The 22,552-nt window shown below is 43.8% G+C and overlaps 1 protein-coding gene and 1 pseudogene across 1 annotated transcript; both read right to left on the reverse strand.

Annotated features, from left to right (window-relative positions):
- Positions 1 to 592: 592 nt before the first annotated feature.
- Positions 593 to 8,681, reverse strand: LOC124671319. Its single transcript, XM_047207708.1, has 5 exons — positions 8,372 to 8,681; positions 7,950 to 8,229; positions 4,339 to 4,586; positions 3,233 to 3,540; positions 593 to 2,923 (listed from the first exon to the last, which is right to left on the reverse strand). The coding sequence occupies exons 1-5, from the start codon at positions 8,679 to 8,681 to the stop codon at positions 593 to 595; spliced, it is 3,477 nt and encodes a 1,158-aa protein (XP_047063664.1).
- Positions 8,682 to 14,169: 5,488 nt separating this feature from the next.
- Positions 14,170 to 19,121, reverse strand: LOC124671320 (annotated as a pseudogene).
- Between the last annotated feature and the right edge of the window lie 3,431 nt (positions 19,122 to 22,552).

The following is a 22,552-nucleotide window of genomic DNA, read 5'->3' on the forward strand; positions in this document are numbered from 1 at the left end:
TAAGAATTTTGTTTGTATTTTACACTGCTGACCACTTCTCCAGCAAGCTAAACTTGGGCTAGAAAAGCTTGATGTAAAGGACGACCTCAAGTGGACAAAGCAAACTACCAGTGACAGAATGACTCCAGTCTCCAGGTCAGTAGCAAAATCGTGTGCTCTCTGATCCATGAACTCGGTTGTTTGAGCGCAATATGTTTGTTTACCAGCATCACAAATACACAAAATGAAGAAAAACGAACCCAATAGGATATACAGTACCAAAATTGCATAATACATACACATGTTATCGGCATATCTCCATCACTCCTATCACAGCAGATGAAATTAGCTAGTGACCAGTGACAGACCAAACCGGTTGCAGGTTTGCATATTCAGTTGTAAGAACAATTTATGCGCAGACTTGGTGCTTGCTGGTGAGGCATCCTCTCTTCTGGGAGTTCTGGCTGATCGAGACATGAGTTTAGCCTCCCTCTCTTTATTTTCAGGCAGGGACACGTTAGTTTAGTCAACCCCAACATATCCGCCTGGTCTTGTCTATCACACAAGAGCTAGCATTCCGGTACATGGTTAAGAAGATAATTTTGAGAAGACTTCATAAAACCGACGAGTCATTAATTTTGACCCTTAGCTTGCTCGTTGCTAGACCCTTGCATTGACCATTTAGCTCATTGCTACACCGACGTATTACCAGTTCTTCCAGCGAAAGTGGGAGGCCTGTTTCTGGAAGCCTTGAGATTCCCTGACAATATAATATTTTCAACCTCTTGAGGGAAAGAAGGAGGTGCAGCCCCGCAGGAAGATCTGGTAGACTAGGGCAATCATTAAATTCGAGCTCTTGTAGGGATGTGAGGAGCACAAGTGCTCCCCCTTGCTCCTCTGATAGCACCAAATGGCGAAGATGTAGGCGTCGGAGGGAGGTGAGGTGGTTGCAGAATGACAACATGGTAAGAACAGACGGATCATCGATCACAAGGGTTTCCAGCTGAGGGAACAGCTCACATCCCTGCCTTGAAAAGCTCTGAAAACATGGACGCAAGCCAGGGCAGCCGGATACTGCCAAATGCCTGAGCCTGCCAAGGGATTGCAAGCCCTCTAGTTGGACGAGTGATTCACAATCTTTAATTCTCAGTTCTTCCAGTGCCGTGCATGAGTGTAGCTGTAGACATTTCAAACCTGGGATGGACCGTGCCACTAACGTTTTAAGGCGGGTGAGATCATTTCCGTCTTTATGCAAAAAAGACAAGAGCAGCTCGGTGCATCCCCCAATGATTAGCTCCTGAAGGGAGGTAAATCCAGAGAAGCCTTCCTCGCTATAGCTAAATGTTAGACAACGGCAATTGTCAATAGTTATCTTCTTGAGAGAGGAGATGAAATTTAATGGAACGTGCACGAGCCCATCTTGCTCGTCTTGAGCTAACCCTGTCAATGGGTCATCTTCCTCCCCTGAATAAAATTCCTTTCCTATCGGTAATATATCCTTTAAACACAATTCCTCTAGGTCAGGCGCATGTCGCAGCAACAGAGATAGCCACTTCCCTCCTATTCCACATGACACTATACTGAGACTTTCAAGACATGGGAAGGCCTTCCAATTCGCAGCTATCAAATCTTCAAGGGTAGCATCTGGCATCCTATCTGAACAGAAAAGTTCTCTGCACCTGCTTATTTCCAAACTCTTTAAAGAGACGAGATGACTAAAACCTTCCAACGAAAAAGACCTTAGATTTCTGCAGCCTGCTATTCTCATCCATTTGAGGTTTCTCAGATTATCAAAAGCCAAAATTTGGTCATTCAGTATTCTCAACTCATCGGAAGATACATCAGTTTCATATTTGAAAACTTCTCGCTTAGTCGACTTCCCAATATATAACTTTTTACTGGATAATCCCTTCATGCTCGGAAATATTGAAACTCCTCTGATATTTAACTCACACGAGATGGTTGAAGGTGGAACAGGCTTTGACACTTTCAAATGAGGGCAATCACTGAGAACGAGTTTCCTAAGACCAGGCAACCATGACCTCTGCCATGTTTCAAATTTATCATCGTTCTCAAACAGATCAAATTCCTTCAGTTCTTGACACTCCTTGATTTCCAGGGCTCTTAAGACAGAGCTCAGACCCTCCACAGAAGTGCTTGAGCATCTCACTAGCTTTGGCATTCCAATTAAAACTATCTCCTCCAGTGAAGGAACTAATACTTCTGTCACTTCCTGCATGTTTCTCAACTTCAGCTTTCTGATAAACGGAAGACTTTCGAGAGATGGAAGTATTCTCCATCCTCTACAACCATCGAGATGAAGCGTCTGCAAGGAAGTAACTGAGATATTGCTGGCTAGCCAAGTTGGTGAAGTAGCACCATTATATCCAGATATCTGTAGATGCTTCAAGTTCATATAAGGTTCAAGACCCTCAAGCACTTCTCGCGCTGTACCCATAGAAGGTTCAGAACTTGCGCCACCATCATCCATTGGCATAAGCTCCTCGTCTGACAAGGCATCTTTCCAGGACAAGTGCAGTTTTGCTAAGTGTACTTTGTCTCTCAATCCTGCCCCATAAGCCTCCTCCCGACTTTCAACATTATCAAGTTGAGAGACCCAAAGTTCTACAAGCTCGTTCATGGATTGGAGTTGTGATATCTCAAAGCTACCAGACAGAGGTTGAACCTTAAAATTATGTAGCTCTTGAAGTGATGTCATGCTACCAATGTTAGCAACTGAAGAGTATACTCCATTTCCTGCAACAAGATGCCGCAGGCTAACAAGATTGTACATGCCATCAGGTACACCAGGATCGTTGTTGGATCCAACATCTAATACTTGAAGATGAAAAAACTTGGTCAGAACCAGTGGCAAAGGCCTGTCAAAATCATCAGACTTATGTTTTACATAGCGAAGATGTGTAGGATCTACCAAACTGCACATGAGGGAATTAAAATCAGCAGATGTTGCAGACACTTGCAGCAAACGTAAATTATGTGCTGTTCTGAATTTATCTTGGAAGACTTGGAAGAAGTGAGAGTCATATTTCCCAATCAACACCAATGTCCTCAATTTTCTCGGTGACATAACTGCATTTCTCAGTTTCTCTTCAAACTTGTTATTCCGACATATGTGCCCAAGCCGATCTTTGTTGTATGCAGAATCAGTTACTACTGATATATGTTGTATAGTTGGCAACATTTTAGTGCAGAATAGATCATCTATAGTTGCACAATAATTCCTTGAAATCATTCTGGCAAAATCATGCATGAGACCACAAATAGAATAAGAACTTTGACTGCCTAGAGAGGATTCATCTTCCTCTTCCCCGACTTTCTGAAAGAAGCCCAGGTTCACCAAATCAGTCAGATAAAACTGTCCTATCTCCTCCAATTTCTTACTGGAATGGTTACACTTCACAAATCCCTGTGAAATCCAAATATGGACCAAGTCCTTGGCACGAAACTGATAACTATCAGGAAATATAGAACAATATGAAAAGCATTGTTGTAGATAGTAGGGAAGTCGATCATAGCTAAGCTTCAAAGCGGGCATAATGCCTGTACCGAGTTGCATGGACTTCCAACCTTCGTTCTTAAGTATGTCATTCCAATGATCAATGCTAAGTTTCTTCCTTAGTAAAATTCCTGTAGATTCAGTTGCTAATGGGTTTCCCTTTAAGTTCTCTGCTATTTGCCGCCAAATACTGCTTAAATTCATAGGTACTTCATAGTTCTCATCACCAAATGCATGTAACTTGAACAACAACCGAAGATCATTATCTGCCAAAGAACCTAACTTGATCGGTTCAAGTGTGCCTACCCTTTCCGCAATAGATAAATTTCTAGTTGTGACCAGAATCACACTACCCCTCACATGGCTTGATCTCAAGGGGGCCAATACTTTGTTCCATCGGTAGCCATCCATGTTATCCGATACATCATCTAAAATAAGCAGAAACCTTTTTGACTGGAACTGCATATGCCCCTTCAAGACCTCCTGAAGCTTCGCAAAGCTATTTATTCCCTTGTACGTTTCATTTTTGTTAGGAAATCCTTCGTGCCGTTCTGGAGAAACAAAGTCCAACATCTCCCTGGTGAGCCTCACTTCGTCAAAGTTGTGAGACACCCAAACCCACATCCTTTGGTCAAATTGACTTTCCACATTTGGATCATTGTATACAAGTTGAGCAAGAGTTGTTTTCCCAACACCTGCAATGCCTACAATAGGCAGAACAGCTATGCCATCAGATCTTTCTTCTTTTATCATCTTTATAATAGAGTCCTTTTCTGCAACTCTTCCATAAACTTTTCTTGGAACAAGACTTGATGTCCTTAGGTGCTGATATAAGTCTGTACTCGGATGGTGATTTGAACTGGAAGCTAAGTCCGACCCGTGTAGCTTGAGAAACTCGCCCAGGTCCCCTCGGATGTCTTGTAACTGACTGGTAATTTTTTCTATCCTACTGGATAATATATCCTTGTCCCAAGGGGATTGTGTATTCGATGCAGTGATTTGTGTTGAATCCTCATCCACTCTCCTTCTTTTTCTGCTACATGAGTCACCAATTACAACAGGTACCGCATTTGTAATAGCGTCGTCGGTGCTGCAATAAGAAAAAACAGCGTGAAGTAGCTATTAGAACCACGACGGGACTGTTTACTTATTTAGTGGACGGAGACGGCACATCATGGTAGTCTAGATGGAGGGCACTCTAGCTGAATCACGTGAACGACCCCCATCACTACACGTCAGCCGGACCGAAATCAACGAGCCACGCAGTCGTAGCCAAGCAGAGAGAGAGAGAAAGAATTTGGGGACGTATCTCCCACAATAATCGTCCTTGCCATGATGCAGAAAAAGCTTCGGCCTTGGACTGCTCGTCGAAAGAGGAGAGCAGCATGTGTTTTCCCATGCACGCATCTACAATTCACTCGATTGTATGTATAACATACCCATGGCTAGTACTCTCTCATTTTTTAATACATGGATTTAAATTTTAGGATTAAATTTGAATGTGATGGTTGATTTTTGTATCGATCCTATGTGATCCTTGAGATATTAACCTGATAAATTCTGAAACTTTATAATAAAAGGTTGTGTGCATTAATCTAATGCAGAGGCCGGGGTCATATTCCTTTTTTCGAAAAAAAAAATCAGATTACCCGACAATATCTTTTAAAGCCTATTTTTTATATAAAATTTTAAAATATATTTTAAAGCCTATTTTTATATAAAATCTTAAAATTTGAATTCTGAAACACAATCAAACTTGATGATACACAATAATACTTGATAAAAGGTGATGCAAAAAATAATTACTAATTACTAAACTCTAAGCAATTGTCAAATATTTCCTAAGTCTGATGAACCAAGTTTGAAACAAGCTGTTTCTAAGAAAAATATCACTAAGTTTTTTTATCAAATTTTAGAAGTCATTTTTCGAAAATTATAAATGTCTTCAAAATTAATCTGGTTTAGTAGCTCTTTTCACTAGGAACTCAAATATTCAAATAGTTTGCATACTTAAATTGTGGTTCAAAAGTTATGAAGATTTCAAATTTTAGATCTAGATCTAATAGTGTGGTATGGGAGAATCTGACCGACACATAATGTGTAAAATAGGGAAGAGAGAAGTTAGATTCATGTAGATATCCCACGCACGGAACTAACCCATTGAGTCAACATGGCATTTGGGAAAGGCTAGAAATTTAAGAGTGTGTTTTTAGGGAAGCAACAGTGTTGCGAGGTTTGTTGCAAGCTTTACTAATTTCAAACAAGAGTTACATCGTTAATGAGTTTATCTAAAAAAAAAGCTAAATGGCTCATCAACCCAATGACAATAATTTTTACTCAAAAAACAAGACCTAGCTATCTCGTGAGTCACTTGATTTGCTTCCCCCGGACAGTGTTTAATCAAGACATTACCTATAAAAATTTAACAGTGCTTCAACTTACTGTCCCACATGTCGGATGTTCCTAAGTTACAAAAGCAGTAGCCTTAAAAGTAAAGTTGTACCCTCCAGAGGAGGCCGCTCCTTCACAAGAGAAAGGCAAGAAAGAGAATGTAAAGAGATAGGAAAAATGAGGCAAGAGAGATCGTTACATGTGTTTGGATCAGCTCATCACATGCCAAGCAATAGTTGTTAGTTTTGGATATGAAAAATATTAGCTATAGCCCCATCTTTCCATACATAGATGGATGTGCCGAGCCAACACAAAGTTTCTATTGCCCGTGCTCCTTGGACCATTTTATTGGAACAATGGGGTGCCCAACCTTTCATCGGGATACTTTTTAAAGGACGCAATGAATATTTAAAAACTAAAACCTCATCCTACCTTATAACGTAGCAACAAAAGGGAATAAAACAGTGTAATAAGAATACTATTTTTTCGTGGAAAGGGGAGTCATGGAAGAGAAAGATGGTAAATTAAAAAAAAAGATGCAAGTGGACCTAGTAGCACTCAGAGCAAGTACAATAAGGTAATGTAATGTAAGCAGACTATACGGATTCAAAAATATATTTGTGATGAGTTGGATGAGAAAGAAGAGGAGAGAAGAGAAGTGGGCTTTCATGCAAAAGCTACCTCTAGCACATGCTTGTAGGCACTTTGGGCACCTATAAATGGCCCCCTTCTTCCCCAAGTGACGACAACGGCTTCCACTCAACCCCCCCCCCCTCCATTATTGTTGAGCTCAAAATCAGTAGATCTCCCTCCCTAGCCACTCAATCTTGCCTCCCTCTTGGAAATCAAGGGAGAAGACCAAGATCTATGCTTCAACCAAAGGAATTTATTTTCCCACTCAGTCCATTAAGGAACTTGTTACTATTGGGTTCTTGTAACCCTAGACAGAAGAAGTCACCCCGAAGCTCGCTAATGTTGTTGTGCAGCTTCATGGTCATCAATGGGAGCCTCCAATTGAGTTTTGGGCATTGCCCCATCCTTGTTGTAAAGGCTTGGGACGCTGCCTGCAAGGCCACCGCATATTGGAGCGTGGACTAACCTTTGTGGTTCGTTCACCAAAGAATATGGTGAGTCCTTTGTGGCGCCATACCACTACAACGTAGACGTACTTTCCCTCAAAAGGAACAATATGAATCATACTCATGTCTCATTGTGTCTCCGTTGATTTTATTTCTATCAGTTACCACTTCTATCTTGATTTACTTGCTTTGTTGTCATATAAGGTAAATTCTCCTAGTTGCATATCTAGAGAATTTACCTTTCTGTCAATCCTAAATTGAAAAATACTAAAAATTGTTAGTCGCCTATTCATTCCCCCTCTAGTTGAACTTAATGATCCTTTCACATGGTTTGTGCCATCTGCATTTCGGTCAACAATTGGTCCGAGGCCAACCACATGCCGACATCTGTGATTAGGTCGTGATTACTGATTAGCTAGTCAATATGGTCTGTGATTAGGTAGTTATGTAGTTATATCTTCACTTGTGATCTTCTATAACACTGCTACTTCTTATCTCAGATTAGGAAAACTAGTAACAATCATGTTGCTAATTTTATTTGTGATGAACTCATGATGTGAGATATAGTGATGATCATTCTTGTCCTTCTGTTAATTTATGACAATCACATGTAATATTGATCATATTTTTTTTATAAACCTAGATATGGTTTAGAAAAGGAAACTTCGAATTTAGACATCTATGGCTGGTTCCACTTTGTAAACCGGCTTTGGCTCTGTAAGATGGGAGTTAGCTCCAGTTCGCTGGAGTCAGTAGGCAAAGCATTACGTACTTATGGTGTTAGAGCAGTGTTTAGCCCAATTATGTACTATTGGTGTTACCCAAGATGGGGCACTTGAACCTAGGTATATCGGTGTCTTCAAAGTCCTAATTATATATGTATGTATGAGATTGCAAGATAGACAGTTAACCGGAAGTGACACCAGCAGATCTATATAAAAGACTTCTCGAAATGTGCATAAGGTATAAATTCTTGTAGATACCTTGAAAGGTTTGGTGGAAGCACTCTAGGTTTGTTCTTACAAATCTTGTGTATATGCTTGCTCATAGACGATGTTCCGTTCTTCGTCTCGCATGTGAACTCTTTGCCACAATATCTACATACTGATTTTACGGGCTTTCCATTATCTTTTTCTGTGATCTTGAAGTGTTGCCATACCACAGACCGTAATTTGCCAACACTGCTATTCGGTGTATTAGCATCCCTCGGTATCTCATCGACTCGCTCAACTCCATGCATACCTTTGGACTCGTCCCTTGTAACTGTGTCAAACCAAACACGAATCATGGACCACAAAAGCAAGGTTGTATTCCATCGGACAAGTAGCACGTACAGTAAAATCTCCAAACTAGTAATAATTATCACACTTGAGTTAGGCATACGGACAGTATGCTTACGGCTTACCTCCTTCGACTTGCTGTTGCAGCCTGTAGTAGTCGAGTTCGTCGACCACGTCATCGGCATCGTACAGAAGCTCCTTGAGAATAACGAGAGATTGAGCCAGCGGCTCGTTACCGATCGCCCTCCCCTTCACAGCAGAGACCACCATCCCGACTCTCCTGATCTCGGACTTGAGCCTCTCGATATCATCGCCAAACCCAGCTTGGCGAATCCATGTATCCAATTTGTCGACCAGGAGGGTCGCGAGGATGGTCTGCACCAGCCACGCAATCGCGGGTTCCAGGGAATCGTCTTCCGCCGCCTCCATCTCCATCAGATCCAGCAGGAGCAGAGCTCGAGCTCGAGTCAACGGAGAAATGAGAAGCTTTCACTGGAACGTCGAGCATTTCATTGGTTCATTGGGCTGGAGTGGAGGGAGTAACAGGCTAGCTGAGGTGAGCTGGGCCGCCCGTATTCAGAAGCTTTTCAGCCCATGGATTGGCCCATCCTATCTGCTAGTTGAGCTTTTCAACGCATAGGATTAGCCCATCATTACCGTCGACGATCCCGGGCCAGATCAACTAGACGATGGCCATGCCTCTCAGTTTGCAAGAAGGTGCTGCTGTATTCTCAAAAAAACAAAAAAGGTGCTGTTGTTGCTCCTCTGTTTTCGACGTGGTTTTCAGCGGATGAGAAAATACAATCGATATAATTGCGCCTAAAAGAAAAAGCACAGACCAAACCTTTAATACACCAAATCTAATATTTGTAATTCAAATAGTCCAGATGGACCAGATCGAATACACACACACACACATCCCCCAAAATATACACATGCATACACTCATGCTCCCACAGACTCACGCCCCAATGATCGCCCCCACAACGAACACCAATTATTCCATACTAACAACTTACATCCTTTGTACACTACAAAATGGCGAAGCCTCCTAGTGCAGGATGATGAAGCCTCCTAGCGCAGCGACAACGACGAGGGGCAGGATGGAGACCCACAGGACTGTCTTCCCGGCTGCACGCCGTCCGTTCACATCGCTTGACGCCCAGAAGCCGGCCGACGCCTCGAAGAGCCCGAAGACGAACACGGCGATGAGGATGCCGTAGTACAAGTAGAAGGGCGCCTTACCGTGGTGAAGAAATATGCCTCCGGGAGGTCTGGAAATGAGGAGGCAGAGCGCTGCCGCGGCTTGCACGACGCCGCACGAGATCAGAGCAACCGGCAGCCTCTCCGCATCGCGGCAGGCGTCGGAGATCAAGCTCGCCATTTTAACCAGGAGCTCCATATATTGCTTGCTTCTCTGTACGTGCGGTGGTAAAATGGGGTTTAGCTTGAAGCTCTGAGCCTGGAGACCAATTGTGGAGAGAAAATGAATGGGGCGAAGGGTAATATATATAGTTTTATGCTCAGAGGCATGACAAGCTCCTCGGCGACAACGACCTGGGGCGCGTCAGGAGCCGGAACCGAACTGAACCCGAGCAATGTCATTTCGGGTCTGTGGGAGCGCAGCAAGAGAGTCAAAGGCATCATTGTCCAGCACGCACGCAAGTGGGCTAATAGTAAAAGATGGACAGATATACAATTAGAAAGCTTGCATATCCTCGTCTTCAATCTCTACCACAAAGCCGAGAACCGAAGCAGAACCGAACCCAGACCCGGAGCCGGAGCCGAACACTTCGTTTTCGCCACGTGGTGGTGCACAACCAGTCGACCCGTACCTCAACCCCTGCCGTTGTCATCCCAACTTCGAAGAAAGCACGTCCACCGATCAGGAGTAAAAGGCAGAACAAAATACAGATTACCTTTCTTTTTTCCAATCCGGAAAATCCCGGCCTGTCCCCTGCATCGGTAGATGCACACACCCAGCGTTGACAATCCATAAACGATAGAAGAGGCGAGGTCCACGGTTACATTACTGATCCTCATGCTGCTTGCTTGGTTTGTGTTTCGTGTTAAACAGACCCAGAGAGAGGATGAACCATTCAGAACCTGGTATTCCTGATCCCACATGAACAGTAAACTGAAACAAATACTAAACTAAATTGGAAAATTAAGAAATATAGTTTTGCAAGTAGAGGATGTATGCAGGTGTAGGTGTGCCGAGTTTGAAACTTGGTTTGAAAGTATGTAACTTAGGTAAAAAGACCAAGTAGCTGAGTACAAGTTAAAGTACTATTTCATTGTAACAAGATGCATGTTTCTCTTTTTTTTTCTTGATAATTGGTATGCAAAAGTATCAATGCTATATGCATGATTATGACAAAAAATTCTGGAACTTATAAACAAAACTTTTAGACCGGTTTGAAACTCGGGATAAGGAGCACCCTAATAGTGCACGGAGGATTCGTTTGGTTCCAGCCAAAGTGCGAGCGGGGTTTTGGTGCCTGAAAGTGCTTTCAGTATTTATATTTGTATTTTCAAGTTTCAAATGAAATTCCTTTTGTAAAATAATATGGGGCACATGCTATGAACCTGCAAAAACCGTGAAGGAAAAGTTCTAGTATCCGTTTATCTGTAAAATGTACACACACCCCAAAATTAATGCAAGCTCCAGGTCCTTCGGGAAACACGAGAGTGTAGAACCTTTTCGAGAAGCAAGAACAAATTTCTAACTATTTCTTCTCCTAACATAAGATGTTTTGGCAAGCTAAGTTAGCTTTCCAAAGAATTTTAGAGCATCTTCAATCGCATCCTCCAAAGCGATCCCTAAATCGCGCCGGATCGAGCGTTTGGGGGATGTTGTTGCTTGGTGCCACGTTTGGGGCCGTCACCGCGCTCCCATCTAGAGGCCCCAAAACAATAAAGATGTATGAAAATAAAAGTTTTCATTTAAATTTGATTATATTTTACAAGTTTGAATGAAAATGTTTAGATCAACTAAACTTGGCCTACTGGCTGCCCGGCGGTGCGTTTGGCGGCCCCGCCCCGTCGCTGCCTCCCCTCCACCGCTGCTCATGCACCGCGCGTCGCCTCTCCCTACGGAGCGTGACGAGAAGACGCCATCCCGCCGTGTCGTCGCCTCCCCTCCACAGCTGAGCCTGCTAGAGGGAGAGTTCGATGCCACGGCGACCCCGCGCATCGTTGTCCTCCTCGCGGGCACGGGCATCGTCCTGCAGCTTCTTCTAAGACTCGAACGACTCAACGATCACATGCTGCTGCGTCGCCTAGTCCTCCGGGTCTGGCCCATCGTCGGACCAGTCAAAGTCGTTGTCATCGTCGTCGTCGTCGTCCTCCTCCTCCACTTGTGCCGCCAACACCTCCGCCTCCCAGGCCGCCGCTTCCACTGCCGCCTCCTCCTTCCGCAGTTGTTGCTCCAGCTCCTCCCGCCGCTGCAGTTGATGGAGCTCTCGCAGCCGCCCTGCAGCTCCTCAATGCACTGCCGCTCGTGCAGCTCGTCCACACGCCGCCGCCACTGAATCTTCTCTGCACGCCACCGCTCGCCCATCTCCTCCGTCCGGTAGAGGCGCGTCTCTTCCGCCGTAGCGGCATTGAACGCCTCTATGGTGGCCGCTTGCACCGCCTCCTCCCACGCTTCGTTGTCTGCCAGCTCCGGGTCAATGTCGAACTCCGGTGGAGGTGGAGGTGGAGGTGGAGGTGGAGATGGTGGTGGAGGCAACTGGCCGCCGCCGGCGCGGCTCATCATTGCGTAGATGGTGCGTAGGCGACGAGGCATGTGTTGCGGCGGAGAAAGGGTTGCCGATGGCTGTGGTGGCATCCATTGAGCGGAGGAAGCCTTTTATAGGCACCGACGACGCGAGAAGAGGCGGGAAGAAAGAGCGGGAACGCGCGGTGACGTGCGAACATCGGCGACTCGTGGAGGAGGCGTAGAGACGCGTCGGGGAGGCACAACACTGACGGGACGTCTCGTCTGCCCCTCCGTTGCCATTAAGGAAAAGCTATGAGGCGTCGCGGCTCGTTTTCTCGCTCTGTCTGAGGAGCGTCCCTGTGGGAGCGGGAACGGCCTTGGGGCGCCGGACAGCGTATTGGGCCGCGCCGAGCGAAAAGGGCCTTTGGGGCGTACGACTGTGGCCGGTTAAATATCTGGCGTGTCCAAATATCTTTTGGGAGACGCGGCTGGAGATGCTCTTATATCAGTGAATTGAGGGTGATTTTGGTGCCCCCATTCCTCTAAGGAACACCCTAGGCACAAATAGTTGCATCAAACAAAAGCTCAGATGAGGGCAAAAGGTTAATATGTGCAGTTAAAGGTCTGTTTATGTCAAAAGAAGTCTGGACTTTGATGGTGGATCGTGCGCGGCTGCCGGTGTCTTTGATCCCTGATGCACACACTGATCTTCAGGATTGGCTGGTCTCCTCCACTTGCCAAGCCGGAACGGCAAACGCCAAGCTATGGCGCTCCATCATTCCGCTCGTATGGTGGTGCATTTGGAAGGAGAGAAACGGCAGGATATTCAGACACATTGCATCCTCCCCTGCGTAGTTGTTTGAGACGCTGCTAGCAGAGGCGAGGACGTGGATCGACGCCGGTCGCCGGAGGGTGCAAGCTTTGATTGAAAGACCCAGGGAGCCAGACTAGTGCCCTTGCCTCTGTAGCGCTGGAGCAAAGCTCTATGCCATTCCTTTTTTTCTGCGGGTTTTTTCAGTGTTTTCGGCTGGCTTTCTTTGGCCTACCTTTGTACCTAAGGAAGGTCTCCTTCCGTTTGTACTTTTCCCTCAACTTAAGCAATGAAAGCAGCCAAGCTGCATTTCGTCAAAAAAAAAAAAAAAAAAAAAAGCACACCGACGACAAAGAGAATGCGATGAACTGATCTGATCTTTTGTCATCAGCCAACGACGCAGGTGCAAACGATTATATGAGTGGCCTTGTTCGTGTTTCACAATTGGGATTCGATAGCATCATGAGCATTCAGCTGTACCCTGTCATTTAACGAACTAAGAATGGCCTGATTTATTTTATTAGAGGACCCAAGCAACGACCTGGCCGTGTCGTAAGCTGGAAGCTCGTAACCGATCCTCTTTTGCCCTCTCGGCTTTCTCTCCGTCGCCTGCCCTAGATACCCACTAGAGTCAAACACATCGTTCCAAAACATTGGTCTCCCAACGTGGCTGCTCAGACTCCAGTATTCGGTGATAAAATTACAGTCCTCCTGAAGCTTAAATGCGTTAAAAGCATCTGATGTACTACGGTGTACCCAGATAGAATAAACAATAAGACGCAACATGTTGCTGCCTTGCATATTCGAATGTACACACAAATTAGCTTATTCTGCTGACGAGGCATCTCTGGCCTGACGGGTAGAGAAAAGTGTTTTTCTCTACCCACGGAAAAGCATCTGCATGATGTAGCAAGGAATGCTTTGGTGAGCTCCAAGACACCAACTTGTAACGAGCGATCAAAATTCATCTTACACAGTTCCTTCTTCAGTAAAGGGAAACGAAAATTAGTCATGCTCTTGAGCTCATAGGATGAGATGCAGAACAAAAAAATGGAACAGATTGGTTTACCCGTTGACTGCATTCAGTTGATATGAGAGGAAGCCCATTCTTCAATTCCTGTTGAACTCTACTGCTTTTCATATGCATTTAGGCGTTGGTCTTCTGAACATAAGCTTGTGATCCATGAAAAACAGAGATGCACCAGCTTATTATTCCACTATCCAGAAGACAGACCCTGCAGCAGCAACCATGCATACTTCAGCATGACACTAAACTGAATCTATGTTAAATAATAAACTCTGTGAGGACCATGATCCATAGTAAAATCATACATACCTTAAAACAACTCAGTGATATGTGTTGTGCGATAGAAACGTGTGCTTAACAAGCCAACCAGCAAGCAATCAATTCACACATTTCCCATCAATTTTGACCTTTAGCTTGCTTGTTGCTAGCGCCCTGCTTTGTGCAGCCAGCATCTTGCTGCAACCGCCATGGCAGCTTACATTCAGTTCTTCCAGCGATGGTGGGAGGCCCTTTTCTGGCAGCCACAATATGCGCTGACAATTCCTGATCTCCAACTTCTTGAGGAAAGGAAGGCTGTGCAGCTCCCCAGGAAGATCCATCAGATAACTGCATTTCCAGAATTGGAGCTCTTGCAGGGACGTGACAAGCAGAAGCGCTCTCTCTTGCTCATCTGTCAGCCGTATTGCTTTACTCTCGCAAGTCCGTAGTTCTAAGCGTTGTAGGGATGTGAGCTGCTTGCAGAACGGTGTGGTAAGGATACAGGGGTCATCGGTCACAAGCTTTTCCAGTTGAGGGCATAACGCACAACCTTGCCTGGAAAAATGCTCCAAATATGGAGGCAAACTGGGTGAGCTGAATACACTCAAATGCCTAACGGACTGGAAGCCCTCCAGTGCGGTGAGCGAGGGACATCCCAAAATATTCAACTCCTCCAATGCCGTGCATGAATGCAGCTGTAGAGATTCCAAACTTTCATTGTCCAATATTTGGAAATTTTTGAGGCAGGTCAGATTCCCTGGAAAGCATGGCTGAAGCATTACTCCGGAATAATTGCCAATCACAAGATGTCCAAGTGATTGAGGGAGGAGACATCTTCCATTCATCTGCCCATCAGTTCCGTCAATATGCACCAAAGATGAAAGGAGCTGAGGACAATACCGAATTGTTAGCTTCTCAAGGGAGGTAAATCCAGATAAGCCTCCCATGCTACGCTTAGATGTTAAACAAGGGAATACTGCAATGTCCATCTCTTGGAGAGTAGAGAGTAGAGTTAATGGAATGCGCAAGAGCCCTTCTGGAGCTGAGCTTGCCAATGCATAGTCTGGATATCCTGATGACAAAGCTTGCAGGGTTGAGATAAGATTTGGCTGACTGTTTTCTTCCTCTTGTATTGATAACTGGGTTATCTGCGGGCAGGACCCTAATTTCAATACCATTAGAGCTGGCGCATGTCGCAGCATCAGAGAAAGCCACTTCCCCGTTATACCACATGAATGAATGTGGAGATGTTCAAGATACGGGAGGGCAATGCAATTTGCAGCTACCACATCTTCATAGGTATGCTCTGGTATATCTGAAGAAAAAAGCTTTTCACAATCGCTTATTTTCAAACTCTTTAAGGAGACTAGCTGACTAAATCCTTTGAATGGAATATACATCAGATATCTGAAATATGTGATGCACAAGTATTTAAGGTCCCTTAGATTATGGAATGCTAATCTTCTGTCGTCCAATGCCCTCATCTCATAAGAAGGCACATCATGAAAGGCAAATAGATACCCAATTTCTAATGTTTCCCTGGATGATCTCTCCATCTTTGGAAATGTTGAAACTCTGCTGATAAATAATTCAGAACAGTTGGTTGAAGGTGGAAGAGGGTGCATTACTTGCAAATGAGGACAATCGTAGATAATTAGCTTTCTAAGACCGGGCAACCATGACTTCATTTTGCTTTCGAAATTATTGCAATTCTCAAACAAATCAAACACCTTCAGTGCACGGCACATCTTGATATGCAGTACTCTTAAACTAGAGTTCAGATCTGACACGGAAGTGCAGGAACATTTCTCCAACTTTGGCATTTCAATTAAAATCAGCTCCTCCAATGAAGGAAATGTTGCTTCTGTTACTTTCTGCATTTTGCACAACTTCAACTTCGTAAGAAATGGAAGCATTTCTAGAGATGGAAGTATTTGCCATTCTCCACAATCCTCTAGATGAAGTGTCTGTAAAGAGGTAACTGAGATATTGGTGGCAAGCCAAGTTGGGGAGGTAGCACCATTGTACCCAAATATCTGCAGATGCTTTAAGCCTTGATGTGGTTCAAGACCATCAAGTACCTCTCTTGCTATGTCACTGTGATAAGTATACTTCCACGACAAGCACAGTTTTTCTAAGTGTATTTTGTCCCTCAATTTTGCTCCAGCAGCCTCATCTGTTGTAGTAACATTTTCAAGTTGTGAGATACCAAGCTGTAGAAGCTTGTTCATGGATTGAAGTTGTGTTATCTCAAAGCTGCCAGAATTTTGGACCCTAAAATCATGTAGTTCCAGAAGGGATGTCATGTTACCAATCCCAGCAATGGCCGACAGTCCTTGTGCAACAATATGCCGCAGGCTAACAAGATTATTGATACCATTAGATATAGTTGGATAAGTGGATGAGCCAATATCTAATACTTGAAGATGGAATAACTTGCTCAAAACTTGAGGTAAAACCATCCCCGGCTTAAGGGCCTTCAGATATCGAAGATGCGTAGGATTTATCAAAGTGCACATGAAGGAATTGAAATCAGAATATGATGCAGACATTTGCAGCAGACGCAAATTATGTGCCTTTCTTAATATATCTTGAAAGGATTGGAAGAAGAAAGAGTCATACTGCCCAATTAATACCAGTGTCCTCAATCTTCTTACTGATGTAACTGTATTTCGCAGATTTTCTTCAAACTTGTAATTACGAGGTATGCTTCCATTTTGATCTTTGCAGTATGCAGAATCAGTTACCACAGACAAATGTTGTACAGTTGGCAACATTTCATTGCACTGTAGATCATCTATAACTGCACATTCACTTCTTGAAACAATCCGCGCAAGATCATGCATAAGGCCACCCATAGCATAGCAAGTTTGATTGCCTGTAAATGACTCTTCTCTTGCAACTGGATTCATGAGTCTCATGGAAAAAATTTCAGCTTGAAAAAGGACTCTCCTGTCTTTGCTTTGAACTTGCTGAAAGAAGCCTAGGTTCACCAAATCAGTCAGATAACACTGTCCTGTCTCCTCCAGTTTCTCACCGGAATCGTTGCACTTCACAAATCCTTGTGAAATCCAAATGCGGACCAACTCATCACCAAGAAACTGATGATTGCACGGAAATATAGAAATGTATGAGAAACATTGTTGTAGATAGTAGGGTAGTTGATCATAGCTAAACTTTAAAGCGGGCATGATGCCTCTACTTAGTTGTAGGGATTTCCAACGTTCATTCTTCAAAATGTTACTCCAATGATCAATGGTGAGTTGCTTTCTCAATAGTTCTCCTGTAGATCCAGCTGCTAACGGGTTCCCCATTAACTTCTCTGCTACTTGATGTCCGATGATGCTTAGACTTTGATGCCCTTCATAGTTCTCATCACCAAATGCACATGATTTGAACAATAACCAAAAATCATCATTTGCCAAAGCACCTAAATTGATTGGTTCGAGTGTGCCTATCCTTTTTGCAACAGAAAAATTTCTAGTTGTGACTACAATAACATTACCCTTCACATGACTTGACATCATTGGAGACAACAGTTGGTTCCATAGGTAAGCATCTAGGTTTTCCCAGACATCATCTAAAATGAGCAGAAACCTTTTCGATTGGAACTCCATGTGTATCTTCAAGATCTCCTGAAGCTTTGCAAAGCTGCTTATACCTTCATGTCTTTCTTGAGAAACGAAGTCTAAAATCTCTCTGGTAAGTCTTACTTCATCCAAGTTGTTAGACACCGATAACCATATCCGCTCAAACTGTTCTTTCACTAGTGGATCATTGTATATGAGTTGCGTGAGAGCTGTCTTGCCAACTCCTCCAATGCCTACAATAGAAAGTACAGATATACTTTCATGTTTCTCAGCTGTAATCATCTGTATGATGGTGTTCTTTTCTAAATCTCTTCCATATATTTTTTGCTGATTAAGACTTGATGTTGGGCACACATCATCTTTGCTTGTACTGCGGCAGTGGTTTGAACTTGTATCATAGAATGATCCATTCATCTTTCGAGTGTCGCTCACGTCCTCTCGGATGTCTTGTAACTGATGAGTTATTACCTGTATCCTGTTGGAAAATTCAGCCTTGTGCCAACTGTGTATGCTAGTTGCGGTGATTTGTGCCAAATCCTCATCTCTTCTCCTTTTTCTGCCAAATGAATCACCAGTTACAATAGGGGCAGCATTTTCAGTAGGATCATTGCTGCTGCAATATGAAAGAGATTTCAGATTGGCTATTAGAAATGCAATTATTTCTCCACCATACAAAATACAACTTTTCATTTCCATTTCAAAATGTTGTAAAAATGTGAAATTCAGATATATACCACGCCATCACATGTATCTTAGAGAAAATTGGTATAAAAGCAAGTATATGATGATATGCATTCTTTAAAAAAAAAGAAAATTTTGTGCAACCTGAACACGTACACTATGCACTGTTCAAGCTGTACAGATCTGTCTTTTTTGTGCAAGATGAATATAGTCACATTTTGGCCCCAAATTTTCCATGATTAGTGGCTAGCAATGTTTTATATCTACAAATAATTTAAAAGCAATCCATAACTTTTTATGACAAATGAATTTTGAATATTAGGTGGACATCCATGCGAGTGGTAATATATATTCTGTTATTAAAATAACAGTGGGGCATATATTAGATACATACAAACAAACTTTAACACTAAAAGAGGTGCAGAAATATGAGTAATTTAGGATCCGGAGGAAAACATACGGCAATATACAAAAAAATGTACCTTGAAGGGTCTGGCGGCTGGTCAGTTGCTCCAAGTTTCTTTTTACAACCCTCACTCTTGACATGGTTGTGCAAAACTGATGTCCATTTGTCAGTCCTGCACTCAACCACTTGTTGACAGTGTTTACACTTGGCTTTCACAGGCTTTCCGGTGTCTTCTTCTGTAATATCAAAATCATCCCATGCATTGGATTGTTTCTTGCCACCATTGTTACTAGATATATCAGCATCATTGCCCCTTGATCTTTGAGCTACTTGTGCTTCTTCATGCACCCCTTCAGTATCGTCCCATGTAACTGCAGAGGAAAAGACTAGTATGACCATGTTTGACCTACCTACCTGTAACATTTGAATTCTATATCCAAAAAAATGAATTGCAAACCACAAAAGTTTTGCGGGAGGTAGACGGTGAGAAAGTAGAGTGTGAAGGAGAAGAGTAGAAGACATTCAGATGACTCAACGGAAAAAAAAAAATCGTTGGTGAGGGTGTCATGCTGCCTGTATGGTAGGGAGAGCTACCAGCGATTTGATCATATGCAGCCACAAAAGTTTGGACTTTGGATCTTTGATCATATGCCGACTTTCCATTTGTAATTTTGACTGGGTAAAGAAAATATTAGCTGGGCATTTCCATGATAACTGTTAATATGCCATAAATTTATTTGCCACTTTTTAAACAATACCCTGTTTGAATATAAATAATACTTCATTATAACAAAACTTAAGGAACAGGAGGAAAAACCTAAATACCCCTGGGCAAATGAGCAACTCAGCTCACCCGAACCAAACCGAAAGAGAGAAATAAAGACGTACACATGCTACATGTTGCTTCAACCCAACAGAACACTTGCACGACACAGCATCCAGTGCCCTGTCGTGCTTTTTTCCAGATAATATGGACTATTGAATGCCATTTAGGCCTATTTTTGTTTCACTGCTATCGGGTGCATCAGTGAAAAAAAAATGAAACGACACCGACAACGAGGACGCGTGAAGCTTCGCTGCCGCCGTTGTCGAAGAAGACACCCCAAGTTCAAATGATGTAGTGATGAATCATGCGCTAGCTTAATTGCGGTTTTTAGGAATGTTAGTTCCAATTTTGCATTTGTTTGTAAACGAATCTTGGATGTTCTAGTTTCAAAATCTTGCGCCAAATTTATAAGAAATCGAGTTTAGGGTTCAGGATGGGGGATCCGTTCTGCTGCTTCCGTTACTGATGCGAAAACGAGCGATGCAGTTAATCCATCCGTACAAGTTTAGGGTTCTAGATGGGGTATCTACTAGAGATGCTCTAACACATTTTTATCCTACCCAAATCCCGCAATTGCTTCATTGAAGCAAGAAAGTCCCAGGGGAGCAAAAATACCCCACCACAACAACATCAATGTTGCCAAAAAACAATGTAAGGATGCAATAAAATATATACCGGTTGCATCAAATTTCCATCCTAGAAAATCCCTGGAAAAAAGAAGTCAATAAAACCCTATACATCATGGGAAGACAAGGTTTGTAGTTACTCACGAATATATTTGTAGCATGGGTACAACATTTACAATAAATGGCCAAACTCACTGCAACATCTCGTTTATATGTTTGTAGCAAAACGAACACGAGTTTGTAGCATTTGAAACACTCATGCAGCATCAACAAATCCGCAGAGAAATTCTCAAAAAAAAAATCCACAATAACTGACCCTGCAGTGGAACATTGACTTTGCTGGCAAGGAATCTGGCTTTCCGAAGCTCCACCGGGATCAGATCTAGCGACCTCGAGTCCATTCCCACTAATCTATCGTTCCCTTGGTCTTATCAAAGCTGGAGACTCCACCATAGCCATGACCATAGAGAAGAGCGAGGAAAGTAGAGGGGGTAGAGGAGGAGTAGCAGAGGAGTAGGCAGCGGGGTCTCTAGTGGAGGGATGAGTAAGAGCAGGGCAGTTGTTGGTGTAGAAAAAGAGAAGAAGAAAAAATAAGAGAGAAGTAAGCAACATGCATTACTTTTGTATTGGACACTATTAATAGGTAGATATAAAGCAGTCCAAAATCTCACTTATTCATTTTATGATTTTTTTACTTCAGAACTTGAACTAGAAATCACAAAATTTAAAACACTAATCCTTGTATCTTAAATATTTGAAAGATTATTTGATTTAAGTTTATTATTGTGCTCATGCAATGTGTCAGACACGCTAAATCAAAACACATCCTAGCAAAATGAAGGTGGTGGTACTAGTTGCATGGGACCCTCTGAAAGCTCCATAGCCACACATTTCACAACAGAGACATGCATTTTTTTAGCAAGTCTCTGTAGTGTACACTAACAGGTACTGATTCTGTAGTGGATTGCTGATGTCGTAGCGAATAATCAAACGAGCGGACCTTACGGCGCCCGGACTCAATCCCGCGCGTCTGGTTCCGCTGGGAGATTCGTGCGTGACTGTTTTGCAAAAAAGACCCCGTACTTCCTGCAAATCACGATATGGTCCAATGAAAGCTCTGTATAAAGATCTCCCAGCCCCGATCGGAACCCTAAATCGGCCCATTTTTTCCCCTCGCCGCCATCCCCGCATCCCCTCGCCTCTTCCCTCGTCGCCTCCCCTCGCTGCCTCCCCTCGCCGCCGTCCCTCTCCGACGTGCTCGTCGCCCTCCCCGGCCGTCCCGGGTCCGCTTCCTCCTCGCCACCACCTCGCGCCGGCCCTACATCGGGTCCTCGGCCTCCCCGTCGACGGGCGCACGCCGCCGCCGTCGGCCTTGGCCGCCTCCCGCCGGCTATCTCCGGCGCCAGCACGGCCGGCCGAGGCGGAGGTCGCCGCCAGCCAGCACGGCCGAGCCGGCGGCTGGACACGAGCCGGTGTTTTTTTTTTCTTTGTAAAGATCTTTGTTTGGATCTTGTTGTATCTATGGATCCTGTTGTTGTTTTGGATCTTTTTGTATCTACTGGATCCACGTTGTTGTTTGGATCTTGTTGTATCTACTGGATCCTGTTTGGATCTTGTAAATTTTTGTTATAGATACTTTCTCGTCTGTGTTTGATCTATGAAGATCTATGAAGCATTCTACAGAGATCTGATAAATGATACTTATAATAGCAAGAATGGATATCTACTACATTTTTGTGAAGAACTTTTTGACTGTTAGATCTTTATCTTCAATTTCTGAAGAACTTGAGAATGACAACAATGGATCTATATGAAAAGTTGTGAAGAACTTCATACAAAATAATGGATCCATACACTAGATGTGAAGAACTTTAGAACATCAACAAGGATCTCCTGAGAGAAATTTGATAAAACGTAGGATTTTTTTGCAAAAATGAAGCACTAATCTTGATGCAGTTGGACGGTGGCCGATTGGGTCCTGGCGCCATAAGGTCCGGTAGGAATCCACGTTCCGTAGCGAAGGGTCAAGCTGGAACTGCAGATCAGCATATAACTGTTTGTGTAGTGGATTCATAGCCGTGGGCGTGTCAACTAGCGTAGAGAGATCGCTGTCTCTGGCCCAACGACTCCGGAGCCCACACGCACCCTGGTAACTGGCGAGGAGAATTCTGGCACGCCGTGAATCCGGCCCACCCCTTCTACAAGCCCACCCGGCCACCCCACATGTCAGAGATCCCAGCCGACCAGGCGTGAGGCGACCATCTCAAAAAAAAAAAGGGCGACCACTATCCCCTCAGCCGGTCAGCCCCCTGCCGCAGGCCGGATTCACAGCCGTTCAACACCAACTCCAGCACGCGAAACCCTTCCCGTCCCCGGCG

Source organism: Lolium rigidum, chromosome 7, assembly GCF_022539505.1.
Source record: "Lolium rigidum isolate FL_2022 chromosome 7, APGP_CSIRO_Lrig_0.1, whole genome shotgun sequence".
NCBI classification, from domain to species: domain Eukaryota; kingdom Viridiplantae; phylum Streptophyta; class Magnoliopsida; order Poales; family Poaceae; genus Lolium; species Lolium rigidum.